General features: G+C 40.3%; 3 protein-coding genes across 4 annotated transcripts; 1 reads left to right on the top strand and 2 right to left on the bottom strand.

Moving 5' to 3' along the window:
- Window positions 1-3,893: 3,893 nt before the first annotated feature.
- Window positions 3,894-9,106, bottom strand: LOC130210831 (transcription regulator protein BACH1-like). Of its 2 annotated transcripts, none has more exons than XM_056441318.1 (5): window positions 9,030-9,106; window positions 7,803-8,059; window positions 6,163-7,329; window positions 5,866-6,072; window positions 3,894-4,992 (listed from the first exon to the last, which is right to left on the bottom strand). In XM_056441318.1, the coding sequence occupies exons 2-5, from the start codon at window positions 8,040-8,042 to the stop codon at window positions 4,609-4,611; spliced, it is 1,998 nt and encodes a 665-aa protein (XP_056297293.1). In that variant the 5' UTR covers window positions 8,043-8,059; window positions 9,030-9,106; the 3' UTR covers window positions 3,894-4,608. The 2 variants fall into 2 exon arrangements, with proteins under 2 accessions (XP_056297293.1, XP_056297295.1); XM_056441320.1 differs by having other exon boundaries at window positions 4,903-4,992; window positions 5,883-6,072.
- An 86-nt stretch (window positions 9,107-9,192) lies between these two features.
- usp16 (ubiquitin specific peptidase 16) lies at window positions 9,193-15,594 on the bottom strand. Its single transcript, XM_056441317.1, has 18 exons — window positions 15,410-15,594; window positions 15,141-15,207; window positions 13,889-14,085; window positions 13,703-13,806; window positions 13,494-13,606; window positions 13,181-13,404; window positions 12,992-13,087; window positions 12,775-12,905; window positions 12,577-12,664; window positions 11,952-12,033; window positions 11,744-11,835; window positions 11,608-11,661; window positions 11,352-11,519; window positions 10,491-11,220; window positions 10,274-10,368; window positions 10,032-10,118; window positions 9,781-9,928; window positions 9,193-9,694 (listed from the first exon to the last, which is right to left on the bottom strand). The coding sequence occupies exons 2-18, from the start codon at window positions 15,199-15,201 to the stop codon at window positions 9,573-9,575; spliced, it is 2,592 nt and encodes an 863-aa protein (XP_056297292.1). The 5' UTR covers window positions 15,202-15,207; window positions 15,410-15,594; the 3' UTR covers window positions 9,193-9,572.
- Window positions 15,595-15,686: 92 nt separating this feature from the next.
- Window positions 15,687-18,515, top strand: rwdd2b (RWD domain containing 2B). The gene is made up of 4 exons (XM_056441064.1): window positions 15,687-16,050; window positions 16,141-16,208; window positions 17,127-17,495; window positions 17,593-18,515. The coding sequence occupies exons 1-4, from the start codon at window positions 15,838-15,840 to the stop codon at window positions 17,843-17,845; spliced, it is 903 nt and encodes a 300-aa protein (XP_056297039.1). The 5' UTR covers window positions 15,687-15,837; the 3' UTR covers window positions 17,846-18,515.
- The last annotated feature ends 1,717 nt before the right edge of the window (window positions 18,516-20,232 follow it).

Below are 20,232 nucleotides of genomic sequence, written 5' to 3'. Positions count from 1 at the left end.
AATAGGATTTAAACCAAATTAGTGCCGTGCCTGAAATGCCAATCGACTGCTCCAGTCTCTGTAACAGGATGTTATGGGTTGCGTAACCTCAGGTATGCTTGCATATTACTCTTTATATCACCAAAGTCTTATTTTTTGTCTTTTTGCAAGCACTTCACGCATTAACCCTTATGAATTTGCAAATCTTTATTCACCATTGGTGTAAAGCGGCACATCACACATTTAAAACCCACTTGTTATAATGGTTTGCACAGGAAGACAAACCAATCCAAAATGTTGAGAGATGGCCTTTGGATATAATGCTAAATGGCACTGACTCAGCAGTATTTTTCTCTTTCTGCATTATAGGTTTGTTATCACATGAAGGATGATGTGACAGAATTAAAGGTTTGAAATAATTATACCTGTGAGTACGGCCGGCTGAATGGAATTCATGACCAAACAATTCTGATTCAGTGGGATTCATAATTATTATATATTTGACAGATTCCTTGCATGATACATACAGCATTGTTTAAAAAATAATGTTAAATTGGAAATGAAAGCCCAAACATTCAATAACAATCATCTAATTCGTATCACTGGAGAGCAACTTTTAATATCCCCAAATTAAGGTTTAACTGTAATTTTTGAAACCTTAACAGAACTTTTAGAGAACCAACATTGGGATATTTTTCTCATGGTTTTCAGAAGAAAATGTTCCCATAAGGTTCTCTAAAGGTCTTCTAAAAAACCTTTTGAGAACATGATAGGAATTATATTTGAAGGAAATTCATTATGGAGGGACAAGCCCATCTTTGAACATGTTTACAAATAAGACACTCTCTTGAGGGAAAAGTTCACCTTCCTCAAGAGAAGAAAAACAGAATAGATCTGTTTCCTGAAGGTGAATAGGAGGGAATCTGAAAATCCATTTGACTTTTTCTTATTATTATTTAAGTTTACTGAGGAGAAAACAAATATTGTTAAATCAAGAACTTTAGTTTATATTGTTCTGATGTTACAATAATTGGATGGTGTGCTTCTTTTGAACAACTAATGTTTGTTTTATGATGAAAGTAGATATGGAAACGTTTTTCTAGCAACCGCAATGTGTGACCCGTAGCCGTTGCTGCTTGATGACAAGTCAGTGTAAGCCTTCAGGGAAAGTCCAGTTATCTTCATGAGAGCCACACTAAATCGTGTTTGTCTTTTTTATTCGCAAATATATGTTCTTCTTTCGCAAGCATTGTGACTTCTAGATGTCTTAATTTCTAATCCTTGTTTCTCCCCCGTGACCTTTTGTTTCCTAATCCGTGCTTCCCCAGTACTGGAGTCAGTCTGTCAGAGGATAATGACTGGAACTATATGTCCCTTTTACCTAGTTTTCATAATGACTCCAGTTGCCTTCAACCGCTTATCATGGGGGGGGGACATTGAAAGACAGAGGGTCATTGACGGGGCCAAAACACAGACAGAGCCCACCATTCACCCTCAAAACCACACATATGGGTAATTTACAGGGGACAATGAATGGTTCGAGCAGCCGTGCATATGTCAAATATGTGAAACACTTTATAAAATACATTATGTATTGTGTGGCCAATTCATATAGACACTTTTTTATTAGGATTAATAAGAAATAATTTCAATAAGAGAAAATAAAATCCAGAGGGAGGTGCAGAAAATGAATGAAAAATCTTCATCTAAATGTTTGATAAAAAAAGGAAATACAAGGTCTGAAACACAGAAGATATATCAAGACAGAGACAGAGTTCAAGGGGGCTTTGCATTAATCTCCCGTTGTAATGACAGTTTAAGGTTTTGGTATTCTGATGAATTCCAGGATTGGACTTAAACTGCTTTCATTTTGTTTGGTGGTCTTTAATCTTCTAACCCTGCGTTCTTAATCAGAACTCAGAGCAGGTTTTTAATCTTGCATGATTGAGGCCGCGGATTATGGGCCTCTGACCTTGCCATGCCGCACAGCTGATTCCTCCTCAAATCGAGTTTCTCTTCCTGTGTAGCTTGCAAAAGAGGATAATCTTACTTTTTTCACGACAAGGCTCCAAAATCCAAACTGTGAATAAAAGACACAAACACTGGGGAATAATCCTAATTTCTGAGAGGGCGTATCAAAAACAGGTCCAATTCATAATGCTGTTTCGGATTTTCTACAGATGTGTGTCATGATTTCTGGTCTCTGTGGTATTTCATCATCTAATCCTTTTAACTATATTTTATACACAACACAACTTTCCGAAGCGTTGTTTTTGAGGGTTGATTTCTAAAAGATAGCTTCAAGTTTAATTGGTGGCTTCAAGGTTGCCTGTATAAATTCCACTTTAACCTTGAAGACTGTTTTAAAGGGGCCTTTGTAACATGGCTGTTCTTCTTAATACTACAGTTTATTTTACCAAGACCGATCCAAGCTCCTCTCTAGACTCTGAAATACGGGTGAGCACTCACTCAGTTCAAATAATAGCTCCCTGCACTCCATTAACTTTATAAATGTATCAAATCTTTGTCCAAGTTTTCTATTTCAGCTCAACGATGGATACGATACTCTCTCAATATCCGGCAATCAGCTGAACCAGGTCTACAGACACAGAAAACAACCAACAATCAAATTAATCTTTAGATGTACCATGATTACTCCTATGTTGTAATGTATATTCTGCTCAAACACGGATCTTTGAAAAAGGTTTGTCAATTTCTTGGCACTGCAGTCTTATTTAACACACACAAGGTGGGTTAGGTGGCTAATAATGATCACGTAAGTATCACGCTCAATCAATATGTTTATTTTTGTTTCTGTACAAGAAACAATATACCTATTGTTTCTTGTATATCGGATTTATTTGATCAATTTATGTGCAATACTTTACTATGAATGAAGGTAACCTGCCAGTCCAAACAGCACCACCTACTGGTACCGAAAGTAATCAAAGACATGTGGGCCATTTATCAGCGTGAACAATATCTGCCACCGTTTTGCTTTACGTGCCAAATGCAGGCAATTTACAACAACTGCAGGTATTTTATGTGTAGAGTGGGTTTAATAATGACTTGCTCCCAATCTGCAGCCTGTTAAACATAAATGTGTATATTTGTGAAAAACAAAGTCAGTTCTAGGAGTTGCTTTGTTTGTAGAAAAATAAAAGCAGCATGTAAGGCTACACAAACAGTGTACATGTTTGTTTAAATGAAAACCTCAATGATTCAGAGTATAAGAAATACAAATAATTAAACATTGCATTTTATGTTTCATTATATAATTGTAAGTCTGGGTTAGTTTGGAGAGGCATCTTCCTGACATCTACATAAGCCTTTTACTCAGTTTGCACTGCTGGGTTACAGGGACGGTGTCATGCACACTTCACTTCATCCAATGTCTGCAGAGTCTGTGGATACCTTCACTGTGTCCAGAGCATAGGTCATGGTATCAGCCTCAACCGAGTCTGCCTATAACATCCACTCTAATGTAGTCCCATCTATACTCCTCCTAATGATTCTCTCTAGGACTGTAGATCAATCTGTAAGATACAAGCAGTTGTATTTCTTTAAATCATTTTTCTCACTTGGCGCTTATACCTGGAGTCTTTTCTTAATCCATGTTCATAAAACACCAGTCTTCTGTCACGTTCATGCCAGTCATTTTATCAATAGTAGCGCAAGAAGCTCTAAATCAGTTTCCTGTTCTGCATTTACAGTTCCGGTCCAACTTTCCAGTCACTTTTTTGTCATGTTGTGGTCATGTCCACCATTGAGAGCCTGACATCAGAGACACGACACGTGCAGTCGATGAGGTGTCAGTATAGCTGTCGATTGTACTTCCATCTATTGGCCAAAAGATGGTACTGTGCATCAATTGAGGGGGGACATTATCTCTGTTGATAAAAAAAAAAACACTGTATGGTATAAAATGTTTATTTAAATCTGTAAACCATGAACACATTTAATAAAAAATACTCAACATAAAGACATAGTGTAAAGTAAGACAATGGCATTAATGTGGCTCCGGGTTAATGTGCAACAGTGATTGAGAGAAGAACATAAACAAATTGCCTTTATCTCCCTGCACTCATACTACCAGATAAGGCACATTTTGCATCAAATATCTTAATTTCCTATGCCTGTAACACTTTCATTAATCCTCAAACATCAGGAGAAGCAGACAGTTATGCATTCCAACTATGTACTGGCATTCAAATAATAACTAACAATTCCTCTCCTGTAAAAAACAAAAAAAGGTTGTTGCACATAATCAAAGAAACAGCATAGTTGTACATACAGTGAATGCAATGACGATGACTATAATTATAGAGCTCAAAATAAAACAAACATCTTCACAAACTTCATTTTAATTTAGAAATAGAAACACTTGGTAATTACTTTGCATTTTCCAAATGGTGAGTACTAGATTCAGTGAAATGCATAGTAGGAATACAGCAAAGGACATTTGACATGTTTCTATGCCACTTACTTGAAGAATCAGACCGAACATCATTCAGTGAAATACACAGACAAGCATATCAATCCATAAAGAGGGTTACCATATATACTCAGAGTCCACTTCCTGCTCCTCGTTCCTGCAAGATTAGAACCGACAATGGAAATTAAGTCCAATTATAAACTGGTGTTCATGTCCAGACAGACACTGGGCAGAGACGCAGAGACCGGGCAGCTCTGTGTAGAAACGGCCTCCTCTGTCCGTGTGCCAGCATCCGGTGCAGCAGTTTGCACCGAGTCAGCAGGCGGCGTGCTTGGCTCACACTCTGAAGAACCAACCATTTTGATCGTGATCTGAGACTCCTCATCTTTACCCAAACTGTAAGGGGAGTGGGTGGTGGAGTCTGGTGAGGAGACCTTGGCAAGAAGCTGCAAGTGGTCCTGATCAGAGCCAGTTTCGAAGCTCACGCTCTTACATAACCCGCACAGACTCTGTCGCGTCTCCTCCAGGTTGTGCACCAGATCGGTTCGCTCGGTCAGCAGACGCTCTTTCTGACTTTTCTGCGGGTAGAATGACAGTTAAGGACGGTCACTTCTTTCATGCATTCTTTGGGACTCAAAAAAAACAACAAACGAAAGATAACTCAAAAGAACAAAACACATATTCAGTCAGCAAGGATCTTAAATATCATGCTTCTAATTTATATTCCTTTATCAGTCAACAGTATCTATAATGAAAAGGTTTGGTCGGGTCCAGTCTGTTAAATCTGTAAACCTAAATCTACCGTTCAACTTTCTACAGGTGATACATAAGTACCACCCTAGTTATATCTATGAAGGAGAGGGCAATACGTATTCTCTTGCTGGAATAAATATTTGTTGTCTCATCCAGACTTTAAACGTTTGAGTAAAGCGGTTCATAAAAGTGCACATTTGGGTCTGTTGTACTCGTATCACCGGCCAGTTCGCTGTGCAGCAAAGGTTACCATGCCGATCTCCTCCAATCGCTGCATTTAAAAAAACACTTAACGGGGCATGACTCAGATACATATCGCACATTTGAGCTAAACAATTATGTTTAAGTATTATCATTATGATATTTTGAATTACCTTTTCCGTATATTCAATTCAATTAATTTTGTTGAGTCAAAAATCACAAATCTGCCTTAAGAGGACTTTGATACATTCTCTTGGATTTGTGTTCTGATGACTTTGCATACTGATCTCTAGGGCTCGTGTTGAATGAACTCGAGGGGAGAGGACGGGTGGAGGCTGTGCCAGAAACTTTTTTAGGAATACAAAAGTACTTCCATCAAAATTGATGCAATTCATACTGGTCAGCAATAGAGGCCAATAATGGTTACAAGGACACAATTCAATCACATCATGTTTGCCAACATGTGAAGAAGAACAGACTTATTAAAGAGAACTTACTAATCTTTTGATCTCACATTCTATCTGGTATACGCCGTCCAGCTTTCTCTTTCGGCAGCGCTGTGCAGCCACGCGGTTTTTGCTTCGCCGACGAACATCATGGACAAATTCAAACTGATCTTGAGTCAAGTGATGGTGTCTCAGAAGCTGCTGGAAGGCACTCCGGCTCAGGGTGGAGATCTGGTCCACGGGGAAGGGGAGCTGAATCTGTAGAGCACAGTGCTTGAGAGTTAGATTTATTTGACTTAATATCTCCAACTATCACAAAAAAAAATATCAACCGTGTATCAAAATGACCTCTGCTGCTCTTTTGTTGTTGGCTTCAGTATCTCCATCTGTGTCCAGGTCCGAGTCGTCCCCAGAGTTGAGCGAGGAAGACATGTAGGGGCTCTTCTCTGACTGGGACAGGCTGTCAGCGCATGGGGCCGGGTCATCACCCGGCTCAAAGTCCCTGAGGAAGGGACAATCCCCTACACTGGAGCTCAGGTCCAGCTGCTTAAGCCAATGAAAATCTGAAGCTTTTGCCAGATTGTTTTGGTCTATTGGTTCCAAAGGGAGTGGTTGAGCCTGGGATGGGCATAGGTCAGACCAAAACCCCTTTGCCAGATGTTCAGCTACCTCCCTTTCCACACTGCTCCTCTCCCCATTTCCCTCTCCGTGACTTAGAGCAGAAAGTGTCGGGTCCGTAAGATCACCTTCCATTTTCGGTTCTGGGCCAGCCTTACTCTGCTCTAATAACTCACGGCAATCACCCGCCCCCGATGTGCCGAGTGGACCTGAACCAGGGACGCAGTCGGCTTCAGCACCAAGTGTCTCCACGGACTGCTTCACGTCTCTGCCGGCTCGATCAATGAGTTCTGGCAGATTCATATCCCCTGGGGTTGACGGCTCACAGGGTAAGCAACAATCTGCCAAACTCAACTCACTTTGATGACACACATCTCCTATCTCTAAAAGAGCTTTCTCGCAGAACTGAGAGGGGTGGTCGGCTTTGTCAGAGTCTGGGCATGGCAAAGACAACATGGGGCACACACCATTTGCTGTCAACTCCAAAGATAAGGGGGGCATTTGGGGCCCACAATTCTCCAAACAAAGGTGTTCTTCCCCCCTGTTGGTCTGACCCTGCACACTCTGAGGACACCGTGATGGGAAATCTGTTTGTTCATCCGCTCTCGAAGGCACTGAGCTGTGTGACTCCGATGATTTTGGTCGGCCGATTTCTGCGCTGGAGCTAAATCTGGCCTTGGGATCCCGGCTCAGACAACAGGCTCTACGGCTGATCTCTCGTGACGTTCTTTTGCCTTCAGAAAACTTTGGGATGAGGAAATCAAAGCACGAGGACTCCAAATCATGAAATCCTAAAAACTCAGCACTGCTGTGAATGGCATGAATGTTTTCTTTGGTGAAGTGTAGCTTTGATGTGTAGGCAAATTGAAGCAATGGTTCAAATCCCCCAATGGTCACCTGGGGGGAAAGAAAGGCAGCAAGTTGTTGAGGTACCAACAAACCTCACCAGATCGTTGACATAACAAACTACCGTAATACTATGAAATACTACAGCATGACCAAACTATAAAGGTGACCAGCTTAATAAAAAAAACAACAGCTGGACAAAATAGATATCGCAGTGTCTGCATTTTCCATGGCACATCTTGCAAAGAAGCGTCCTAATCGACGTGTTGACAAGTTTGGTCTTTTTAGTGGCTTTTCTTGCACATACTCTGCATTGAGATATTGCAGCTCTCTACTTGTAATGGAACATGTTCGCAATTCACAAAATGAACGTGGCAGCTTTTCATTGATGAGCTCTCTTCTTCCAGGATGCCCAAAGTGCATTATAAACATCGTGCTGATCCTATTACTCATAAATATAAAATTGTAACAGTAAATTCATGCACACTTTATCTTTTCCACCAATCCTTCAGACGAACACCAACCTCATCAGGCAAGGTGACGATGGAAGTCTGTCTGGTGACATTGGCGACCCTGCTGTGAAAGTATTCACTGCAGGAAGCCAAGACAGAGCAGTGGGCCCGGAAACTCCTGTTTTCTACCACCACGGTCACATCACACAGAACATCCTGCTGCCTCTGATCATCCAGACCCTGGAGAACATGGGCACTGTGCACTGCAGACTGAAAGGTGAACACCGACGTGCGAGGAGCTTGGAAAGACATGGTTCAAACAGCTCAACCTGTGTGACAGAGGGAAGTCAAAAGGCATCATGATCATACACACCCTTTGTCAAAATGTACCAGTTTGTCTTCCAGCTGCAGTGATTAGTCAATGGTCAATCTGTCTGTTCACAGACAACTAATCTGCAACAATTTTATTTGATTGGATTAATTAATAGGTATGACATGTAATGTAATAGGTATGTCAATACTGAAACAATCGTTAGTTGCAGCTCCAGTGAATTCACTCCTTAGCAAAGGGACTTAATGTTGAATCATATACAACCACCACACACATTTTCAAAGTGAGGGTGAACATGTCAAGAAATCTGATCTGCTTCTGAAATGAAATAGCTCACAACATACAAAAAAGGTGATGAGAAGCTGTAATATAATGATGTCAAACTAGTGCAATGGTCTGTTCCTTTTTTTTACTACCCAATACCACTTTTTCACAATAACAAGTTGCATAATTCATATTATTCTTATGGGCAGCAGAAAAGATCACAGGGCAGTCTAAGGACCTACCTTCCTTCTCATTCACAGCAATGACATGCTCCAGTCAAGTAACACACAAATGATGGTGAACCTTGTACTGACTGGGTTAAAGAATTAGCGAGACAGCCATCTGACGAAACCTAGGTTAACTCCACTTTAATTAACTAGTTCAGGATACATCTTATTTTAACTTGGGCAGCCAGTTAAAACGCTGACTCATGTTTAGCCAAGTTACACAACTGGGCCTGCAGTAGAGGCGCAACTAATAATATCGACATTTACGACAAGACAGTTATGTTCCTAACGACCGACAACATTTTAGTGCGATGAAGATGTAATGGTGGAAAAAAGTAACTATCTTGAGAACGGCTTTACGCTAGGCTAGGTTAGCGACTGTACCGAGCGAAAACATCTTCTGGTTGTTGGATAAAAACTAAAATATTCCTTAACAGAAAGTTGTAATCCTTTACAAAAGGCTCAATGTTTACTGACCTGCCATGTAACCTTGATAACATTGCCAATGGTGAGTTTTGAGTAGAGATGTCTGGACATCCGGAACCAGACTTTACTCTCGTCATGTGACAATGTGGTCAGCACTTACTGCGCATGCTCAGTGCAAGCACGAGAACGTCAATCCAAGACAGGGATAAAAACCTAATTTTGAAGCATTTCATTATGGTTTCATTACATTACATTGATAAAAATAGACATAAATATGTTTTACAAATTATGTTCCCAACATTTCATTTTCCTACTGAAATCGATTTGTAATGCAAACAAATCCAACACCACAATCTGTTTAACGTCCATTCTGACACCTTTCCAGAGTGTTAGAAACATCCAGCCGGTCCTTTTTAATACTTGAAACACCTGTGATGAACATCTTTAACTTTGTTTCAAATGTTCATTCTGTATAATCAATTTCATTGCATCACAGTCACTGACAAATCTGGTTGGTTAACTGATCCCTTATACTGTAGAGCAGAATAAGCACGTTGGTTTGTTGGATTTTCTGAGTAGTAAGGCCCCATTCAATTAGCAGATTCTTTCATAGAAGAGGAGGTAGGCTTGACAGCTCTGGACTTTACTTTGGCTCGCAGGCTGAACACTTGTGTCGCTTATATGGAACCAGGATCCTCTGGGCGGCTCTACAGGTCCTGATGAGAAGTGATGAGTTAGTTCAGAGATTCATAAAACATTAGGATCAAGTTATTATTCTATTGATCGTCACGCCTACACTTGCCTTCAGCTGTAAATCCGTTGGATGAGGGGTTATGGCACACAGGTCGTGCTTTCACATACGCTGTGTAATGACCCGACCTCATTGTTCCGCTGTGCTCTACGATACCGTACAAACTGTACAAAATCTGAGCGTTTCCCTCCGTCAAGTTCTGTTTGGAAACAACTTTTGTGAATGCTCGGACAACAATAAAACAATGCTACATTTATAACTAGGCATATAAATGCATAAAAGCTGGTCATCCCAATATTTACCTTGCATTGAACCGCACAAAAGGGAGCTAGATCCAGGATCAGGGGGAAATGGACATGTCTGTTCACCTTACAAATACTGAATCCATTCTAGAGGGAAACAGCAAAAGTATCATTAAAAGAAGTTTTCCACTACATTAGGCGTTAATCTCTTAACTAGTTGGTTCACAGTTGGGTGAATAACAACAGCTTGGATGACACAATCAAACGTGTACATGACCTTTACTTTTCTTCAAAAATCGTACCTGTTGAAACCTTTTCAAATGAAGGGTAAGCACTGGTGGGGGAGAAGAGATCAGCATTTGCTTCAAGGCATCAGTGTAGACATTCTTCTGGGCTCCTAATCAAAGGCACAAATAAAGAAGATGAACTTCGTCGATTCCCAAATGTAAAAGTAAATCGTATAGAGAAAACAAAAGCAGCCAAATAAAACCCCACGTCAGTCAGATACATTTCACATACCTCCAGCGTTGTCTTTGTTTGGCTGCCGTTTCGTGCATGTGACACACAGCAGGCTGTTGTTCTGCGTGAGGGTTTCCACTTCTGTGAAGTAAAAAAGGCACGACTGGACCGAACACTCCTGTTTCTCAGGGGCTGTCCTGGTAGCCAGTGTGCGGAAGGCCAGCTCCGGGTCCTGACTCACTACAGTGTACTCTTTAGCCTCCAGTGGCTCATCTCCACTCTCCATAGTTGTATCCAAGGCGTCCGGTTCTTCTATGAAGGCATCATCCAGAGTTACTTTTTCCATTTCATTCGCCAGCTGTGTTTTCTCTTCTTGGTTCAGATCCATGTCAGATATGTTGTCATCGTCTAAGATGCTGTCCTTTGACTGCTGCTCGTCTAATAAGACAGTAACACGATTGTCAACCGATGACGTAGCCAATGAGTCGCAGTCAATCACCTCCTCCTCATCGTCATCTTCATCCTCATCATCCTCCTTCTCCTCCACCTCCTCCACCTCCTCCTCTTTGTCCTTCTCATCCTGGACTGGGTCAAGGTTCTTCTGGACCTGTTCAGACACACTGATTTGTGCAGGATTCCCCTCACTTAATATGTCTTCTTCATGTGTCACATTGTCAGCATTTTCCTTTGCATCTGCAGTAGGATCGGTCTGTTCACCCTCCAGGTGGCCCGGAGATGAGAGACTGTCCAAAGTGACTCTGCCCTCAATCTTCTGCTGTCTCTTGTGTTGCTTTAAGCCAAGAAAATTAAACAAATACAAACTATTTTGTTAATTCTGCACGATTATTCAAAATGCATCCATCAAAATGATGAATTAAGGCAAAATAAAGAAACTTCATGTGTACTTTTGTAGTGCTGTACCTTTGCCTGCTTCTTTGCCTGTTTCTTTGCCTTCTTCTGCTGGTACTTGCTGCCAGACCCGCTGGAAATGTCATCATTCCCGTTTGTCAAAGCAGGGCTGTTTCCGCCATCCTGGCTCGACTCACTGGTGTTCTGAACTGCTTTTTTCTGGTTCTTCTTTCTGTATGCCTGCAATATGTAGTCACAAAATCGTACATGCTTGCAACACAAATAAAACATGAACAAGTAATTGCTTGATGAAAAAAACAATCTTTACCTCATCAAAAACGGGAAGGGAAAGGTCCAAAAACATCTCTGTGACGACAGACACCTGTAAGTTTAAACACGGGACATTTACTTGACATCGACATAATACAGACAGTTTATCCTACATTTTTCTCCACAGTACATACCGTTTTACACTGCTGACACATTATAGTGCTGGTCATCTCCCCACCAAAAACTTGGTCGACAAAGTTTTTGGGAAATCCATTTTTTTCGTACTCTGAAATCATTACTTCATTGTTAGCAACCATATTTAACTATTAGGTGTACCAATATTGTATAGTTCACCATTTATTATGCTTACATCTTTTTAATGAAAAGATTTAAGTTACTTACCTTTCACAATTGTTTTCAGCTGCTCTCCATCTTTGCCTTTTCTAGATTCTTTCAATGTTTCCGTGATTCCTGAGCTTACTCTCTGTCAATACAAATATATTCCTTAAATGTATATCATCAAATGAATAATAGATAAAAAAACAGATGAACTCTTATAGACTATGGGTGAGTGGGTAGCAGGTCCGTCTTTCAATCAGGGGGTTGGAGGTTCAATCCCCGCCCTAGTCGATGTGTCCTTGAGCAAGACACTTAACCCTGAGTTGCTCCCTGTAGCTGCGTCTACAGTGAATGAATGTAACAGTACTGTAAGTCGCTTTGGATAAAAGAGTCAGCCAAATGACATGTAATGTAATGTAATAGACATAAGATGTCCAACATTTTCACAGAATCTTGATCATTTCAGCCTCTGAACACTGATTGTATTATAATCGGCCTGGAACTAGAAATCTAAGTGCACAGTGAAATACATATCAGCTGTTTTTACAAGCAAAGTATTCACTGTAGTTCTGTTCTGCTGTCAATATAATACAGTGCCATGACAAAACATAGCCATCTGGACAGCTACATAGTCCATTTTAATTGTACTTCTTTCCCTAATATATTACATTTCAAACTAAATGCATACTTTGATCTCTTCAGCTCGCATCCCATCCAGAAGGTAGCGCAGCAGCTCCTGGCTATCTTGCTGCTGAAATCCTTTGAACCTGGCAGCTCTGCAGATATGAGATTAGAAAATGAAGAACACTAGATGCAGTAATGCTCGGAAATACATTTTAAACATATCTTAAGGCTGAGCTCCACCTCAACTTGTAGTCACACTCACTTTTTACAAACTTGTGTGAACAACTCCCGCGGTGTAACCACACCCTTTTTAGATTCCTGGATCTCATTGAGTAGTTGACACATAGCCAAAGTCAGGGATCCAGGCTGACCTAACTGCATTGAAATAGGTGCCTGCACACATAACCAAAAAAAGTATTTTAGCAATAAATAGAGTAAATTAGACATCATCTTTACAGTAAACAATAATGGCAACTCACCAGATCCGAGGAGGCAACAGGTGTAATGTTAAGACTAATACCGTCTTCTGCCACTTTGCTGAGAGTCTGTCTTAAGAGCTGTGTTTGAGAAAGATTCTAGAAAACACAATGACAGCAATTAACAATAATTCACAACTAGAATCTCTCATTTTAATTTCAAGACTGATATCCTATTAAGCACAATCTTACCTGCATGACTGCATTAAAGAAACATGTGTTTCCCAGGTTGCTCAGCCCCTTTACTGAAACACCACTATTGTCTGCAGATGGACCAGACTTTTTTGATATCCCGACACTCTCTTTCTTGGCGTTTTTCTTTTGAAGGCTCTTGTCTTCATTGTCCTCACTTTCCTCTGCCTTGACAGTCTCTGACTTCTGCTCAACTTCCAACACAATGTCTTCTTCCTTCGCTCCTAAATAACCAAACACAACATGGTGATGGAGACATGCAAACCCAATAATTCAATTTGACAACAAAATAAAAATGGATGGATGGACTTACTTGTCGGTGGTCTCTTGATGGGATCTGCAGAAGTTTGCTTTTTTAGGTTGGTCACCAGCTGAGCCAAATGTCCGGTTCTGGAGTACTGGACTTCATCATCACATATGTAACACCTGCAAGTTTGGAAACACATTAATACAAACTACGTACTCCTCATTTCAACCACAACGTATGCCTCTGTGATAAACACACCACAGCAACATACTCACCACACACTCCAGTTGTCCAAACTGATTACCAAGCAATGAGGATCCGACCGAGGAGTCTCATTATGTTTAATGGCATGCTGGTTCTCAGAGTTGCGTCCACATCCCTGGAATAAGAAATGCATCTGGTTATTTAGCAAAAAGTTACTTTATACACAACATAGTTAAAAATGGGTTGAATAAACTCACTATATTGCCACATTTCAAGCACATCCATATGGCTGTTGTTTCCTTTTCCTCTTCAGAGTCCTGTGGCACGGTGGTGCTGATATTTTCTTTATTTTCTTCATGCTTACAATCCTGGCAACGCGTCCAATCAGAATTCCCTGAGAGTTTCTTTATAATAGTTTGGTCTGTTCCCTTTTTTATATGCCTGCAGGATGGACCTGTATAGATATATAAAAAAACGTGTAGCAAATTTACCCGAGATCTACTACAGGTTGTCATATGCATGAGGGTGGTGATACATTATTTTATATTCTATCGTTACTAGGGATGCATCGATCTGATCGGCCGATATTTCCATTATCGGTTTTGATCGGAGTTCTCAAAACGGACGATCAAAACGGCCGATCAGATGACGTAACATCTGCGAGAACTATCAGAGACGTTTCAATCGCCGCGCACCGCAACGGAGACGATGCGCCCGGCGAGGGCCGCAGAGTGAGAGGTCCACGAGGGGATCCTCACGCACCGAGCGGCGTCCCCGTCCCCCGAGTTGAATCACTGGGTCAACTCAGCCGACACTCACATGTCTGAGCCCCTATAGACTGATGCTGACGGTAAACGCATTCTATCAGGAGCGCGCGAGGGTTTTGATAAAGTTAGCGGAAGGATTTACGTGAAAACATCCGGTTTTGCAAAGTTAGCGGAAAGAACCACGTGAAACAACATCCGTTTTTCAAAATAAGATGTCGACAAATCAAACACTAACATATAAAAGTAAACAATGAACTGATTTTGTATCTTTATAGATCGTTTCTAAGATTTAGCTTAAATTATGCTAACATTAAAACATTTTTACTGTACCAAGGAAGAGTTTATAAAAATAAGTCAGACTTTTGTATGTTAAAAAAAGTCCTGTAAATAGATTTCCCCAAGAGTTCAAGGAAATGAATAATGCAGATGTGTTCCATACATATCTGAAATCCCCTACAATAGCAATCAAACAATTTTAATGTATCAATTAGGACATTTTTCAAAGTAAAAGTCCGAAATGTTTAAAGAATAATTTCTTTAATGTTTGAGTTGCTTTATATATGTATTTCCTCATAGTCCTAGGCAATAATGCTCCACAATAAATAGAATGCTTCAATCGACACCGTGATCGGTGATCGGTATTATCGGATCGGCAGATACTGATTTCAGTGATCGGTGATCGGCACCAAAAACCTGATCGGTGCATCTCTAATCGTTACCTCATTTACTACATATTATTTACCTGCCAGGTCAATGTCATCGTCCTCCCTGGAGCTCTTGTCCTTCCCCCTTTTCTTTCCCATTTCCACCTAACATTAAACACAATGGGAGATTAATGTAAATTAGACAACGCTATGTTTGACTAAAAACTAATGTCTAATAATACAATTATAATGCTGATTAACGCAATAGAGAGCCGGTACAGTCAGTGCCAGAAGCAAACAAAGAGTAATGTAACGTGTAACGCTAGCTAAGTCAATGGCCATCATAATCAGGGTCCAATCAACTTACTGTCACAAACGGAGCCTCAAACCTTCACGGTTTAGTTTCGTTCACTTTGTATCGATTAATTCTCTCATCCGGACACAACTGAAAAGAAGTAAAACAAAGACCTACAACGTTGCAATTTAGAGGAAAAACTGCGTTGATTTGGCTAGAAAATCCCAACTGACACATGCAGACAACAGAGGAACAGAAATGTGACGATACCGCTGGTTCGATACGTGTGTTTCCTGTGTGCGTCGCTTGAAACAGTCCGAGTGGAAACAACGCTCGACGACCAGCAAACAGGACATGCAATGCAGACGTTGTCCAGGTGTTTAGCTGGTCTGTGTTCAGCTCCTCGTGTATAGAAGTCATATACATATATGTGTTGACTTTTTGATCATTGACAGGACTTGAATGTGGAGAAATAACGCCATTTTAAAGCCTTTATCAGTATGTCTTGTTCAGAGTGGGCTGAGTCCCAGCTTGCAGAGATAGAGCTGCTGACCAGCATGTTTCCCACCCAGGACGAGCTGGAGATCACAGACCAGCTGGCACTAGCTGAGCTCAGGGACTATGTGGAGAGCTCAGCTTCAACAGACAGCTCTCCTTCTTCCAGACCTCAGTTTTTCATCAAACAGAAGCTTGACACTGCAGGCATGGAGAGGGTAACTAAATGACCGACTGCGATAGTATCTCATTGTGATTTAAATATGTGCCAAAACATAATGATGTTCTTATTTCGTTGCTCCACTCAGACAGATGTCGTTTTTTCCTGTGCTTATCCATCCGAATATCCCAGTGTGTTACCAGAGATAACAGTCCGGTAAGCCATTATCCGCTTTTGATGTGTGGTAAGGAACTATTTAGCCTACATGCTAAACTATTTCAACAAACTAATTTGCTTAATTTCAGAGTATGTTTTTTGTAAAGAGAAACGAATATATTCATATAATCCAATGTTGCCTAGACTCGAGAAGAGAAGATGTAATTCCGTAAGTTAAAAAGCCTAAACTGCGAAGACATTGTATGATTAATGTAGGCTGGAGTGGAAATCAAATGTTTTTACATAGGTAAACAACAGATTAATGACATTGACTTGAAAAATAAGAGGTTATTTTTTGTTGTAATGACTTTGTTGAAAGTTAAGGAATCTTCATGGTTAAATAGAAACAGCATACAGTTAGATGTGGACTCTGTGTGATCACTTCATGGATTTGTTAAAGCGACAATATTAATATTAATTAATGTCTTTTTAAAAAACCAAAATCTGTAATAGTGCTACTTTATCAAAGGATATTAATCGCGATTGATGAGTCGTGGAAATTGCTGCTTGTGTGGGAAGATACGTCTCAGTTTATCCTCATGTGCAATTGTTTTTAGATGGCCAGTATCTAATTTTCATAATAAAGATGAATACATGTAAACATGAATAAATGTTGCCAAGAGTGCTATTAGAGAGTAGAGTGTCTATCACGATGCACAATAATACTACAATAGCGCTAAAGAAAAAATCAACTTCTAAGTTGCTTTCAGAAACTATTGCATTAGGAGTAGTCCTTTATATTGATAAGTATGTCTATTAACCTCATGAAGATCTATTCTAGTTATCCGAGTATGTTGTCGTGCAAATCTTAGCTTCTTCAAGGTTTCTATTCAAAGTTTTTGCTCTCCAGATGGAAACTTCTAGCTTCAAGTGGCCTTGGATGTTCTCTGAATACAACATGTTTTATTCGTGCCTTAGGTGTGCCGGTCTCAGCAGGGCCCAGCAAACACAGCTCCACACAGATCTTAATGCATACTTAATGGGAAACTGCCAGGGGGAAGTATGTGTGCTCTCCGCTGTAGACTGGGTGAAAGACAACCTGCAGCTTTTCATTAATAAGAGCTTATCAGCATCAACGGCTTCCAAGAAAGAGTCTTCCTCTCCACGACCACAGGAAGTGTTCAGTCGAATTTGGATTTACAGTCACCACATCTACAACAAGACGAAAAGGAAGAACATCTTGGAGTGGTCCAAGGAGCTTGGCCTGTCTGGATTTAGCATGCCTGGGAAGCCTGGTATTGTGTGTGTGGAAGGTCTTCATTCTGCCTGCGAGGAGTTCTGGTCCAGGTATCTTATGTGTTATTTCTAGCAATTGATGTCAAAGCCGTGAAGCCTGCTGAGGTCCCAGGTTTCTTATTTTTCCAAACCTTTTCCCATTTGACAGAGTGAAGGTTCTGACATGGAAGAAGATCATGATTCGACATAGAGAGGATATTCCCCTTGATCGTCAGGGCGAGGACAGCGGGGCTGTTGGAAGTACAGACTCCCTGCGCAAATTCACTGGCTTTGAAGAGGCCATGTTTGACCCCCACGGGAACCGAGGTAATCACATGGACCTTGGGAAGCTCTACCAGTTCTTGAATGAGAAAGGCTGTTGTGACGTCTTTCAGATATATTTTGGCATTGAAGGAAAGTAGTGTTTAGATCTAGGTAGAATATAAATGCATACTGGTGCCTTGTCATTGAAGTTACTTCTAAAGTATTTACTTAACAATTTATGAATTGCTTTTTTTGTTTCTTTAATTTTCACATACCAGCACACTAAAACGATTGTAAGCTTGCCTGGAAAAACTGAAATAACTCAATAAGCTTTTCATAGATGTTGCTCAGCCGTTACACCTGGGACTTCATTGGGATAAAAGGCAAAACGAATATTTTGGCAATTTCGAGAAACTTAAACATATTTTTAGCTAAGAGGCATGTTTTTCAAAGAGCATTAACAAAAGATGTTTATCTGAGAGGTTTCTTGAGGACCTCAGTTATATTTGCAATTTTAATACTCCTTCAAGATCAAACCTTGCCCAAGGTTTTTCTTTCCTCAAATGACACCAGCTTGTATTACTTCCAGGCTATTAGAGGATTTTCATGTCTGATACCACATTAATAATTGGACAACCTCGTCAACAAGATGCTGAATATCTGTTTATTAAATCAGATTTTTTTTCTTGTGAATTATAGATAACATAACCGTGGAAAGTCTCTTTCCAATTTTCTTTGAACGATTTGTTCTTGGATAAATTGTGCATAATTGTGGATTACACTTTGGTCATTAAAATGTGTTGTTATTAAAGATGAATCTAATTTTCAGCCCACAGAGATGAACATTTCCAAAACGAGAAAGAGATTTGGAGTTTGCATTATTACACTATATACTGCACATTCTAATGATGGAGAAATGGTGATTTTTAACCTGTCGGAGCATTCAGGAGTTCAGACTGTTAAAAATGAACGGGGAAACAAATGAAAATCTGCACATTGTACAGAACTAGGAGTTGGCAGTAGTTGCAGGCATTGCATTGCATTTACTTGCAACCTTGCTTAGGATACAATGCCCAACAGGTGGCAGCATTATATAACCACAGTTGGAGAACCTGAACTAAGATGTCGCCTTGGATTTCTGGATGTTCAACCTCATACAAATCAACACCTGGACAACAAATACCACAACAACAACAAAATTACCTAAATTTAAGCAGAACAATAATGATTTGGTTAAAATAATTGTAAGGGTTATTTTAATCAAATGTAAATGTAATAACTTGTACAAATATGCAACTTTTATGAATATCTATGCAAATTAAAATGCTGATTTTATAATGTCAAATGGGAAGGTGGTTTATATCTGTGGACTTTCAGAATAGCAAGACACTAGCAAGGAGGTTCTAAAAATACCCACACTCCTCTTTATCGTGCATCTGTTATAACAATGACTGACTTTTTAAAGTATTTATCATGCAACTTTTAGCTGATGAAGAGATACCTGACCATAAGGGAGATGCTCAACCTGATGAAAGTTCCATATCTCTTTTTTTCCTGGTAGATGGTGGTCTCCCGTTCTGTTCTTCTTGATGCTATAGTGTTCTGGCTTTGCCCCCAGAGAGTGGATACTCCAGACACAACTCTAACTTGCTTCTTCAGAACTGCTTATTTCTCGAGGCAATCCACAACTCCAGTTTGTGTCCCTCAGGATTTCCAACTCTAAATCAGGATGAAAAACCTCTTCCCCCCGCTTGCGTTTCTAGATCTAAAATCTCTTCCTCGGATGGCATTTTTAGAGTAAGGTCTCAAGGCTGAATCAGTCAGTTGATGCCTTTATTACCTTCGCATTGAAAATGCGGAAGGTTATGTTTTGATCGCTGTGTATTTATTTATTTATTTATTTGTATGCGTGTTCCTCGCATAACTAAAAAAGTATTAAACCAAATCGCATGAAATTTGGTGGGATGATTGGTTATTATCCGGGGACCATTTGATTAGATTTTGGGATCGATCGGGTCAAAGGTCAAGGTCAACACATTCTTGAATCGCATGACATTTGGTGGGATGATTGGCTATTATCCGGGGACCATTTGATTAGATTTTGGGATCGATCGGGTCAAAGGTCAAGGTCATGAAAAGGTCAACATCTTCTTTTTACCATAGCGCGGTCAATTTATATCCAATTGGCATGCAACTAATGCCAAAATGTTCATAATTCAATGCCCAATCTTGTGATATGCGAAGTTATGTGCTCTACCGAGTGCCCGTTCTAGTGTCCGCCCACTGTTGAGACTCCGCCCACTCCTCCTCTCTACCTCCATCTGCCTCATGGATCGTGGAGGTCTCCATCTTGGAATATGCCTACTACGAACTATTCATACACTCTGTCATATTCATTGAATGTATTTTAACTCTAAATCTGTCCTTCTGTACACATTACATCTATTGCACCTGTCCATCCTGGAGAGGGATCCTCTGTTGCTCTCCTGAAGGTTTCTTCCCTTTTTTTCCCCTGAAGGGTTATTTGGGAGTTTTTCCTGATCCG

This window comes from Pseudoliparis swirei, chromosome 20 (assembly GCF_029220125.1).
Source record: "Pseudoliparis swirei isolate HS2019 ecotype Mariana Trench chromosome 20, NWPU_hadal_v1, whole genome shotgun sequence".
NCBI classification, from domain to species: Eukaryota; Metazoa; Chordata; class Actinopteri; order Perciformes; family Liparidae; genus Pseudoliparis; species Pseudoliparis swirei.
The sequence above is the reverse complement of the archived record's forward strand: the minus strand, read 5'-3'. Positions and strand labels throughout refer to the sequence as shown.

Coding starts and splice junctions, on each gene's coding strand:
- LOC130210831 (XM_056441318.1), bottom strand. CDS start 8,042: ATGTCTTTCCAAGCTCCTCGCACGTCGGTGTTCACCTTTCAGTCTGCA. Junction 7,330..7,802: donor TCGTCACCTTGCCTGATGAG/GTTGGTGTTCGT, acceptor CTTTCCCCCCAG/GTGACCATTGGGGGATTTGA. Junction 4,993..5,865: donor AATGTGAGATCAAAAGATTA/GTAAGTTCTCTT, acceptor TTCTACCCGCAG/AAAAGTCAGAAAGAGCGTCT.
- usp16 (XM_056441317.1), bottom strand. CDS start 15,201: ATGGGAAAGAAAAGGGGGAAGGACAAGAGCTCCAGGGAGGACGATGAC. Junction 11,836..11,951: donor GCTGAAAACAATTGTGAAAG/GTAAGTAACTTA, acceptor TAATGATTTCAG/AGTACGAAAAAAATGGATTT. Junction 9,929..10,031: donor TTTGTGCGGTTCAATGCAAG/GTAAATATTGGG, acceptor GTTTCCAAACAG/AACTTGACGGAGGGAAACGC.
- rwdd2b (XM_056441064.1), top strand. CDS start 15,838: ATGTCTTGTTCAGAGTGGGCTGAGTCCCAGCTTGCAGAGATAGAGCTG. Junction 16,051..16,140: donor ACACTGCAGGCATGGAGAGG/GTAACTAAATGA, acceptor TGCTCCACTCAG/ACAGATGTCGTTTTTTCCTG. Junction 16,209..17,126: donor TTACCAGAGATAACAGTCCG/GTAAGCCATTAT, acceptor TTCGTGCCTTAG/GTGTGCCGGTCTCAGCAGGG.